At 37.0% G+C, this 12,376-nt stretch overlaps 1 protein-coding gene across 1 annotated transcript in view; it reads left to right on the top strand.

Annotated features, from left to right (window-relative positions):
- LOC114048775 (normal mucosa of esophagus-specific gene 1 protein-like) overlaps positions 1-10,552 on the top strand; it is a 10,701-nt gene extending 149 nt beyond the window's left edge. Inside the window, exons 2-5 of the mRNA XM_027869866.1 lie at positions 1,136-1,195; positions 1,327-1,412; positions 3,321-3,381; positions 10,294-10,552. Coding sequence (XP_027725667.1) covers positions 1,160-1,195; positions 1,327-1,412; positions 3,321-3,381; positions 10,294-10,362 — 252 coding nt within the window. The 5' untranslated portion in view covers positions 1,136-1,159 and the 3' untranslated portion in view covers positions 10,363-10,552. The remainder of the gene's footprint in view (positions 1-1,135; positions 1,196-1,326; positions 1,413-3,320; positions 3,382-10,293) is intronic.
- Positions 10,553-12,376: the final 1,824 nt, after the last annotated feature.

Raw genomic sequence — 12,376 nt, 5'->3', positions numbered from 1 at the left:
TCTTCTTCTATTTCTTCTTCCTCTTTCTCTTCTTCTATTTCTTCTTCTTCCTCTTCCTCTTCTATTTCTTCTTCTTTTTAATGGGACGTTATTAACATTCAAGTTTTTGGTTAAATTTATAATTGGCTATTGTGATCTTTTTGCAGATAACTTTAGATAAATCACTTCATCTTTTTGTACCTCAGTTTCCCTGTGGGTAAAATGATAGTGCTGGAACTCAGCTTGATAAGATTTCAAAACCTCTTTATAAAGGACTTTAAAGGTTAGCAACTAGTCCTGTAAGGGTCAGCCAGCTCTTCAGCCACCTACACACACAAACCAAGAACAGGGTGCACCATCTTATCGAGTCATCCACTTTTCCACTTTCCTGCTGTCCAAAATAAAATAAGACTATTCTCATGTTCCCGCTGCCACACTTCTGGGCCCATTAAACCCATTCCAGAAGCCAAAGCCTTGGCCTGGAGCCTGCAAGCAGGGGAGCTGGACTGGGTGGGGGTGAGGATGACAGGAGAGTGAAAGAAGGAAGAGCATTTGGGGGAGAGGCAATTCTCCTCCTACCTAACCTGGACCTTGGCTGCTGGTTTACCTGGTATAAATCAGTGGCGCCAGGACAGCTTGCTCTGTACCTTTCCAATACTTCGTATTAAACTTAGTGGTTTCTGGAGTGCCCCACGCTCAAACCTAGAGAAAGTGGGTGTAGGGTGGGGGAAGTGCAGTTTGTTTAAAAATGAAATCAGCTGACCAGATATCCATGAGTCTTGCACAGTGATTGTTGAAATCATTTTCAGTATATAAGGTTTAGAGGCAGCATCCAGGATACAGTTCTGAGTTTAGCAGGTCTCATAGTAGTCACTAAGAGGGAAAATTCTTCCTTGAACTCTTAGATCTCTTTACCCAGGAAATAATATTGTTTGTTTTGGGAGTTTTGTTTGTTTGTTTGCTTTTCCCCTGGGTGGTTGGGGGAGAGAGGCAATTGGCGGGTGGAGACTTGCATTTTAGTGAAATTGGATGCAGGTCCCTAATTGAATAAAATGCAAGTCTGCCCTCTGCCTTCCAATCACTAATCCTCGCGCCGGCCGGGGGGGGGGGGGGGGGGGGTGAGGGAACCAACAATAACCACACTTTTTTATTCTAGGCTACTGCCCCAAAAGTCGCAGTCATGAACATCTTTAAACTCATAATGAAAAAGAAAGAAGTAAGTATTGTCATCTTTTTGCATTTATACAGTAAGTACTTATTTAAAGTAAGAGCGTCTTATTGTTCTGTATCGTTTAATATTTTAAAGTAACATCTGAAGATATTTCCTTTCAACTTTTTGTCCATTAGCTTATTCCTTTGATAACATTTGTGAGTTTTGCTGGAGCTGGAGCAACCTATATGGGGCTATATTCCCTTTCCAAAAGTGATGTGATGTAAGTAAAACTGGTATATTTATAATTGTCATTGGGTTGGCTTCTGGATTGTGAAAAGTTGCCCAGTTTTCTTATATGTGTTGTCTCCCCCATTAGAATGTGAATTTCTGAAAGTTAGAATTGCCTTACATTACCCTCAGTTTTTTGCACATAGTAATCACTTAATAAATGCTTTATTCATTTCTTCATTCATTCCTTCTAGTGTGAGAATAGCCATTTTTGGACAGATTCAGAATTGGGAAAAGCCTTTAAATTCAGAAGGATTAAAAAAATGACATGGAGAAATTCATTAGTTTAACTTTTTATAAATATTGTATATTCCATGACTCCTCAAATGGGGTACAATTTTGGATTTCACTTTTCATTTTCTAAACTTAACATTTTCCTAAAATGCAGTTATTAGAATTATATAATCAAATAAAGTTATAATTTCAGTGGAAAGATATTGTTTTCCCATTTTATTTTTTAAGCTGTTACAAACGTCTTTTTTCCCAATACAATATCAAATAGTTAGCTGCTAATGGAAATTTATCCATAGCTCAGGATTTGGTGCTGCTATATGCCCCCTTTGGCACATGGAGAGGCAGAGTCTATGAAGAAACACCCTTTTTCAGTCGTGTCCAGACTATTTGCAACCTTATTTGGGGTTTTCTTGGCAAAGACACTGGAGTGGTTTGCCATTTCCTTCTCCAGCTCATTTTTCAGATAAGGAAACTGAGGCAAACAGGGTGAAGTGACTTGCTAGTGGTCTAAGGCCAGATTTGAACTCAGATCTTCCTGATTCTTGGCCCGGTGCTCTATCCACAGTGCCACCTAACTAGCCACCAAAGAGGCTATAGTACCAGGAGTGGGGAACCTGTGGCCTTGAGGCCACACGTGGCCCTCTCAGTCCTCAAGTGTGGCCCTTTGACGGAATCCAAACTTCACATAACAAATCCCCTTAATAAAAGGATTTGTTCTGTAAAACTTGGACTCAGTCAAAAGGCTGTACTCTAGGACCTAGAAGTTCACATGTGGCCTTGAGGCCACAGCTTACCCACCCTTGGACTTTCTCTCAGCTCCCCTTTCTCTTTCCTTATGTTCTCCAGGCTAGTTAGTGCTTGGTTTTAACCACCACAGTCTGCTCAGGCTACACAGCTAATTGTTTACTTCGGGTGTAAGCTGAATTTTTTAACCCAAGCTGAGCAGTACAACAGAATAATTCCTGGATGGAATAGGGATAGCTGGCAGTTACGTCTAGGGTTCTTAGCTAAGTAGCTGTGCACGCAAAAAGTATTTAATAAAAGCTTAGTTGAATCAAAATTTGTAAACCTGATACCTGTGGTTGTTTCAGGTTACTGACAGTTCTTGACCTGAAGTCAGATCTGTGCAACTAGAGTTGTATATCATAGACAGTTGTCTGATGGATGTTCCCTGTGCCTTTACCCAGTGTGTTAATTTTGCAATTAAAATCTTGAGATTATAATGTCATTACAGTGTAAATTCCTTATGGGCAAGGACTGTCTTTTGCCTTCTTTTATATCACCGGCAAACCACTCCAGTATCTTTGGCAAGAGAACCCCAAATGGGATTATGAAGAGTCGGACATGACTGAAACATTTGAACAGTAATTTTGCTAATACAAAAAAGGCTGCTGTAAATATGTGGTGCCTATGGGACCTTTGTTATCCATTGTTTTACTTGAGGGGATATATGCCTAACAGTGGAATTTTGGGGTCCAAATGTATGGACATTTTAGTTGTTTTATTTCCATAATTCCAAATTGCTTTCCAGCATGGTTAGACATTTTTGTTGTTTTATTTCCATAATTCCAAATTGCTTTCCAGCATAGTTAGTGCCTGGCACAGAGTAGGCAATTAATAAATGCTTGTCAAAATGTTATCTAATTAATTTCATAATTTTTTTTAGCATTAACAGGACAAAAAATCCAGAACCATGGGAAAATGTAAATCCTAATAAGTCACAAAAGGTACTGATAAAATATCCTATCAAGTAACTTATTTAATTCCAAGCTATAGTCATTCTTCTAAGCAAATGGAGTTGATAAATGTATGTAACAATACTGAATCCAATATATAGCAATAATGGAAATTGAAAGTCTTGAAGCCACCATTGGTAGAATTTGGTCATTTGAAATTTAAAAAATACTTTGTTGAATATCAGAATAAGCATATAGGAAAACCATGCTTATTTATAACTGCATTGTTCCAGATAATGAATAATGCAAAACAGCTGTACCTACAACAAGGAAAACATTAATATCAATGTGAAGATAAATGACATCCGTAGAGTCTGAAGAGAACTTAGTTGTCATTTAGTCCACACATTAACCTAATGTAGAAATTTTCTCTAAAGCTTCTCAGACAGGTCATTATCCATCCTGTCCTTGAATACTTGTTGTGATGGGTAACTCACTACTTCACAACAAGCTAGTCTATTTTGCTGTCAAGTAAACTAAAGATTAGAAACTTCTTTTTTTACATGAAACCAAAATCTGTGTGCTGTGTGCTAATTAATGTTCCTGACTACCCTACTATAAAGTTAGTGGCACAGGAATTGTCTGATTCCTCTTCTAGTGACATCTCTTCAGAGTTTTGAGATATGCTCTCCCATCCAAGTCTTCTTTTCTCTCCTTTAAATACCCTGTTCTTGAGATTAAATAGTGAGCTATTAGAAGAACCAAGATTCCTTCATGATATGGATTTTCAGACTTCTAACTGTTGTGATCTTCTAATATTCTTTTTTTTTTTTTTTTGGCTAGGCAGTGGGGTTAAGTGACTTGCTCAGGGTCACACAGCTATTGAGTATCAAGTGTCGGAGGCTGAATTTGAACTCAGGTCCTCCTGACTCCAGGTCCAGTGGTCTATCCACTGTGCCACCTAGCTGCCCCGCCTAATATCCTTCTTCAGGGCATGTTTCTACTCTCCAACTCAGGATCCTTCAAATGTGAAATCAATAAGTGAACGCAATTTTCCATATAATTCCTCCCATGTTCCTCTCTATTCATCGTATTAGTCATTTCTTACAGCTCAGCAATATTGTTTAACCATCCTGTATTCAACAGGGCAACAAGGTAGTATAGTACATAGAATGCAAGGCCTGGATTCAGGAAGTCAGGAAGACCTGAGTTCAAATGCAGCCTCAGACACTTACTAGCTATGTGACCCAGGGCACGCTACTTAACCCCAATTGCCTCAGTTTTCTCATCTATACAATGAGCTGGAGAAGGAAATGGCAAACCATTCCAGTATCTTTGGCAAGAGAACCCCAAATGGGATTATGAAGAGTCGGACATGACTGAAACATTTGAACAGTAATTTTGCTAATACAAAAAAGGCTGCTGTAAATATGTGGTGCCTATGGGACCTTTGTTATCCATTGTTTTACTTGAGGGGATATATGCCTAGCAGTGGAATTTTGGGGTCCAAATGTATGGACATTTTAGTTGTTTTATTTCCATAATTCCAAATTGCTTTCCAGCATGGTTAGAGCTATTTGAAGCTCCACCAACAGTGCTTTAGTGTGTTCATTTTCCCACAATATATCCAACATTGACTGGAGCCATCTTTTGTCATCTTTACCAATTTGCTGAGTGTGAGGTGAACAGTTCATTATAAAGTTTTGCTTTGATTTATACATCTCATATTGGTGATTTGGAGCATTTTTTCTTTAACATGATTGCTTATAAATTGCCATTTTTCTTTTGAGAACTGTTCATTCATATCCTATGACCATTTATCTATTGGAACATGGCTTTTGGTCTTAGACATTTCTTTTAGTTGCCTATATATCTTGGATGTCAGAACACTATCAGAAATATTTACTATTTTTCCCAGCGTCACTTTTTATTGTAAACTTAATAATAGTTATCAACAAATACTTGAATGAAACCATGATCTCACTATTATGAGTATTCCTTTCACTGATACAGAGTATAAATCAAGTAAAATGCTTGTTGTCTAACGTGTGTACTCCTGGTGAATCAGTGGGATAGGTTAGGTATGCAAGACACAGTAGTCAATGACTATAGTAATCTACTATTTGATAAACCCAAAGACCCCAGCTTCTGGGATAAGAACTCACTCTTTGACAAAAACTGCTGAAAAAACTGGAAAAGAGTATGGCAGAAATTAGACATAGACCAAAATCTCACACTGTATACCAAAATAAAATCAAAGTGGTTTCATGATTTAGATATAAAGGCTAATACTGTAAGCAAACTAGGACAGCAAGAAATAGTTTCCCTGATAGATTTATGGAGAATAGAAGAATTTATGACCAACTAAGAGATAGAAAACATTATGAAATACAAAATGGATAATTTTGATTACATTAAATTGGTAAGTTTTGCACAAACAAAGCCAACGCAAGCAAGATTAGGAGGGAAGCAGAAAACTGGGAAAGAATTTTTACAACTAGTTTCTCTGATAAAGGCCTCATTTCTAAAATATATGGAGAACTAAGTCAAATTTATAAGAATACAAGTCATTCCGCAATTGATAAATGGTCAAAGGATATGAATAGGCAGTTTTCAGATGCAGAAATTAAAGCCATCTATAGTCATATGAAAAAATGCTCTAAAACACTATTGATTAGAGAAATGCAAATCAAAACAACTCTGAGGTACCACATCTCACCTATCAGATTGGCTAATTGGCTACCGTGACAAAACAGGAAAATAATAAATGTTGGAGAAGATGTGGGAAAATTGGAACACTAATGCATTGTTGGTAGAGTTGTGAGCTGATCCAACCATTCTGGAGAGCAGTTTGGAACTATGCCCAAAGGGCTACAAAAATGTGCATACCTTTTGATCCAGCAATACTACGTCTAGGTCTGTATCCAAAAGAGATCATAAAAATGGGAAAAGGACCCGCCCATACAAAAATATTTATAGCAGCTCTTTTTGTGGTGGCAAAGAATTGGAAACTGAAAGAATGCCCATCAAATGGGGAATGGCTGAATGAATTATGGTATATGAATGTAATGGAATACTATTGTGCTACAAGAAATGATGAGCAGGCAGACTTCAGAAGAACCTGGAAAGAGTTGTATGGACTAATGCTGAGTGAAGTGAGCAGAACCAGGAGAACATTGTATCCAGTAACAGCCACGTTGTGTGATGACTGACTTTGATAGACTTAGCTCTTCTCAGCAATGCAAGGATCTAAGACATATCCAAAAGTCTCATGATGGAAAATGCTATACACATTCAAAGAAATAACTGTGGAGTCTGAATGCAGATCGAAGCATATTATTTGTTTTTTTTTTCCTTCCGTTGTATTTTGTTTCCTCTTTTTTGTAGTTCCTCCTATTGGTTCTAACTCTTCTTTACAACATGACTAATGAAAATGTTTAATAGGAATGTATATGTAGAATCTATGTCAAGTTATCTTGGGGAGGGAGGAAAGAAAGGAGGGGGAGAAAATTTAGAACTTACCTCCCCCCCCCAAAAATTTAAAACTTGAAAGCTTATGGAAGTGATTGTTGATAACAAAAAATAAATTAATTAAAAAAGAAGAAGAAAGTGTGTACTACTCCTGCTGATATAGATTGTAGCCTATGCATATCTTTTTATCCTTTGAGATTCTCACCTCCTACCTCTCACTCTTCTTAAATCCTCCAGAACATCCAACCAATATACTGAATACTTTCAGTTCTTTTGATAAATATTAAGCCAAGGCATATAGTTGGTGCAATGGATAACATGCTGGGCCTGAAGTCAGGGAGACTCATTTTCATGGGTTCAGTGTCATCATCTGGATAATAGGAACTTTTTTCCCCCCAGAATAGGTTCTTGGTCCTTTGTTGAATGCTTATGGATCTCCCTGAGGAGTCTCTATAGCCTGGGACTTGATGGTGATTATATGTTGTCCTCTTTTATTACCCACTTGATATTGATACTTGGATCATTGAACAAAGTTCACATTTGTCATGGAATCTTTTGTGATTTTTAAAAATGTAAGATACAGCGTGTTTAAGGAGAGAATAAGACTATATTTTGCCCTCCGAAGTCAAATCTTTTTTAAAGATGAACAGACTCAGCAACATAGTACATTCTCTGAACTGTACCCTTTATTCATTTTTGTGGCTGTTTACGTTAATATATAAGAACCTGCCTGTTCTCTTCTCATGTTTTTATAAAAGATAGTTAAAATGTCTTCTGTCCTCTTAACCACCTTTGTCTTGTAACAACATCAGCAGTGTTTTCCTATTTCCTAAAGAATATAAGCTCATTAGCCTGACATTTCAGGTATCCATAATCCACTTCCGAACTATCTTTCTGGTGTTATTTTTTTTTACTGTTCTCCTGCATTCAATCTTCTAGTCAAACTAGAGAATGTACTGGCTATTATCTATTCTCATCTTACATTCCTCCACTTCTGTATATCGCTGCTTCTATACATTGCAAAGACCATCTCCATCCTTGGAACCCCTTAAATTCTCATAAAGAAATACTCTTGGGGGCAGCTAGGTGGCGCAGTGGATAGAGCATCGGCTCTGAAGTCAGGAGCACCTGAGTTCAAATGTGACCTCAGACCAAACACTTGACACTTACTAGCTGTGTGACCCTGGTCAAGTCTCTTAACCCCAATTGCCTTAAAAGAAAAAAAGAAAAAAATTAAAAAAAAAAGAAAGAAAAAAATACTCTTCAATGCCCGAGTTGCCTCCATAAAGCCCTTCCCTGATTCTTCCAGTAGACAATGATCTCTCCCTCTTCAGATTGTCCTGGCTTGCTTTTTTTTGGTCTCCATCTCTCCTTTCCCCTTAATCATATTCTATCTTATCTCATATGTCGTATGTATATGGTGAATTCTTCCTGTTAAGTTGCTAGATGCCTGTAATGGGTGGCTCTAAGGGAAGGTGACTTTTATAATGCATTAAAGATCATATTTAATTTTAAAATATTTGCTGAAATAATTTTTATATTTATAGGGTTTTTTTTACATTTAATAAAATCCTTCCACTTTCATTATAATATCTTTTGTCTCATTGCAAATTGTCAGGTTGTGGCCCAGAAAGATTGTGCTAATTTATGGTTCCATTCACAACATGATAGTTTCTCAACACTATACCTCCTTTGGAGCACTTGCTTTTCTGGCAGTGATATTACATTGATTCCTTAAATTTCTAAATTAAAACTCAGCTCCTTTTCAGATGAATATCTTAAATGGTCTCTTCCATCATTGGAGCTCTGCATTGATAGACTGAAGTGGTAGATTTTACACACGTTCCTAGTAAGTTTCTTCTTGTTCAGGTCATCTTGTAAATTCTGATTCTGTCATGTCAAATGAGTTATCTCGCCCTGCTTGGTTATTCTGATTGAATTAGAATGACTTTTATCTTTTCATCCTAGCTAGCCCTTGGTAAAAACGGGTGGAATAGGATGCAGAACTTTTTTGGCAGAACACTTGAAAACTCCTCAGTTTTATATTTAATCCATTACTAAAATTGGTTATGGTCACTCAATCAGCTATCAAGCTACCAAACTCTACTACCATCTTCCCCAACATTTCTCTTTTGTCTCTAAGGATATAGTGAGATACTAGATCAAAATGTCTTGCTGAAGTCTAAAATATTCCTGGGATTTAGTAAACCCTTTCAGAAAAGGAAACATTTGTCATGACAGTTCTGAATGAACCCATGGTGGCTTCTACTATCTTCTGTTATAAATGCACACCAACCAGGTACTTAATAATATTTCTTGTAGAATGTTGCAAGAAAGTGATATTTGTTGTTGTTCAGTCGTTTCAGTTCTGTCCGACTTTTCGTGACCCAATTTGGGGTTTTTCTGGCAAACATACTGGAGTGGTTTGCCATTTCCTTCTCTAACTCATTTTACAGATGAGGAAACGGAGGTAAACAGCGTTAAGTGACTTGACCAGGGTCACACAGCTAGTATGCATCTAAGGCTGGATTTGAACTCAAGTCTTCCTGACTCCAGGCCCAATTCTCTATCCACCGTATCACCTAACTGACCAATATTAGATGTATCAATTTGTACCTTCTTTAATTTATCTCTTCCCCCTCACCTTTTATGCAAATTGGAACATTTGCCCATGTCTAGTCTTTTGGTAGCACTCCTTTTTCTGTGACTTCTGAGGGAATACTAATGATGCTTTTATGATTCCAAGTTCTTTGAAGTGTCCTGATATATAATCTATCTGGGCCAAGGATTCTTTACCTAGGGAGTGTAAGCTTATCTTTATAGATATGTTTGCATGTGTGTGTGTATACATATATGTAGGGAGAGAAACACACAGATACAGAGACACAGAGAACTGTATTGCAGTATACCTGGTTTCCTTTGTAATCCAATGTATTTTATTTTCTATATTTAAAAACATTAGTCTGAGAAGGGTTCCCTAGGCATCACCAGACAACCAAAGGGGTTCATGACACAAAAATGTTAAGAACCTCTTTCTTGACCAAAGATTTTAACCCATTTTAAAGCGTTTCCCATTTCAACTTGTGTTGAACTCTGCCTCTAAACCATTTTTGTTTAACCCTTTCCAATTTCAAGATGATTCTCCTTTATGAAGCAGAGAAGCAAGAAGCTTTGTGTTCCAATTGCTGTCAACTCTTAACATTACTGTTACTGTCCCAAGCAGTGAACTTCAGCCTTCTCTGTTCTTCTATATCACAAGAGGCACTTTTTAATTGTCCTAGTTTATAATGGGCAATTTCTTTTTACAAGCTCTAGATCATTACAATACTAGATCTCATTTTTGAATATAATATACTTTTCTGTGCAGTGCTTAGTAAAATGCCTGACCTAAAGTAAGCACTTAATACATGCTATTGATTGGAAAAATTAATTTCTTATTTTAGAATTTCTTTCTGAAATAATGTTATGTATGGCTTTTTTTTTTTTTTGTAGCTTTTCACAATTAGCCAGAAGTGGAAGCCTGTTGAAGAACTACAGAAGGTCAAAAAGTTGACCAAGTGACCAGACTCTCCTTGCAAAGTTCATTCTGTAAATCTAGTGGCAACATCTCTGCACAAACTGGACAACTGAAACCAGTGTGAAGAAGTACTTTTTTAGAGTCTCCCTACATTTTTGGGCTCTGAATGAGGAATTCCATTTTGCCCTAAAAGTGGGCAAGCTTAACAAAATCCACGTTAGTCCAAAAATAAAATTCCCATGTTTGGTGTCTTGTTGTAAAGTTGAATTTTATATAATATACAACATTAGTTCATTAGAGTATTCATGAGAAAGAATTGTTACATGTATTTGTACCTGTGTATTCTTTCATTAAATTGAATTGGGGGGGCATATGTATAATGATTTGTAAGGTAAATTATATTCTATAATAAAGTGATACTATGTTTAGTTTGAATTGGGGGGCATATGTATAATGATTTGTAAGGTAAATTATATTCTATAATAAAGTGATACTATGTTTAGTTTCTTCTAAAGATTAAATATTTATTTCATCATTGAGCTGATCGATCATTAGAGAAATATCTAATGATATACATGCAGCTTTATAATATGAATTTTCATATAAAGTAAGTACTTTCCACTTATATCTTCTGCACAGCTGAAAGCCAGCAGGTAAAAATTATTAATCACATGTAATTCTTGTTAATTCCATACTTTAGAGATCTTTTATTTTCTTGCTGTGCATACTTACTACTTTCCTAATGCACATCACAGCCCCTCTGTAGATGGTTTTAATGAATAGCAGAGGCAAAAACATTCCTGGCCTACTAGTGGTTTAGTAGATGGTTTTAATGAAAAGTGGAAGCCAAAAAGAAATTCATCACCTATTGGTCAAACTTTTGGTGATGAGCTGCACAGAATGTAGACTGATCTTTGGAAGGCAGACAAAATCTATCACCAGGGCCCTAATGGAAGAGGTTTTCTCAGCTTCTACTTGGCATAGCCATCAAAAACCTATAATTACTTTCAACTACTTGCCCCATGTCCATTTCCAAAGTATGCCCTTAAGTGGGTGACCTCATTAATAAGAATCTTCTCCATTCAGAGATGTGGTAGAAATAAACTAAATGAATGAAGACAGTATAGTAAACTAGAAGAAGTGTTAGCCTTCAGAATCTTAGGACCTGGGGGGATATTACAGTTTTGCCATTTACTACTTGTATGACTTGGGGCAAGTCACTTAACCTCTCTAGGCCTCAGATTGGTCAAAAGTGAGCATCCTTCTTCATGAGAACAGTTTTTAAATACTATCAGGCTTCCACAGTCATTATTAGCTCTGGGTGTCCCCCAAGGCTCTGACCTAGGTCTTCTACTTTTCTCCTTTTATATACTATTTCACTTTGTGATCTCATCAGCTCCCATGGATTCAGCTATCATCCCTATACCTATTTGTCCAGCCTAAAACTCTCTGCTGACCTCCACTGTCACATCCTCAATTGTCTATTGGACATCTGGAACTAAATGTCTTATAGACATCATAAACTCAGCATGTCCAAATCCTAAACTCATTATCTTGTCTCCTCAAGTACTCCCCTCTTTTCTTACTTCCTTATCTCTGTTGAAGACACCACCACCATCCTTCCTGGTCACCAAAGCTCCCAGCCTAGGTATCATTCTCAATTCCTCACCCTTCCCTTATATTCCATTAACAGATCCTGTCTTTCCAACCTTCATAGCCTAAAAGAGAGCCCTTTGGCCCCAGAAGGAGTGGAGAAGAGTTTAAAACTTTAGAAACTTTTCAAACAATAGCTAGCTTCCAAACTAGATCAGGGTATTGTTAACACTTTGACTTTGGCCTCTAACTTTCTTAATGCGTAAAGGAGGACCCTAAGCTTTATATCCAGGAAGTGAATCTCTTCTCACCAAATACTAGTTCTATAATGAACATACACATAGCAGAGAACAAAGAAATCCCATTTATCCAAATCATGGGAAAACGGAAATCAGAGAAAGTATACATAGAAAAATAACAGACAATAAAGAGTGAAGGAGCTCTCACATTGAGAGGTAACTCAGC

The sequence above is a fragment of the Vombatus ursinus genome, unplaced genomic scaffold (assembly GCF_900497805.2).
Source record: "Vombatus ursinus unplaced genomic scaffold, bare-nosed wombat genome assembly UNPS02014794.1, whole genome shotgun sequence".
NCBI classification, from domain to species: domain Eukaryota; kingdom Metazoa; phylum Chordata; class Mammalia; order Diprotodontia; family Vombatidae; genus Vombatus; species Vombatus ursinus.
This window is presented reverse-complemented; position numbering and strand designations above follow the sequence as displayed.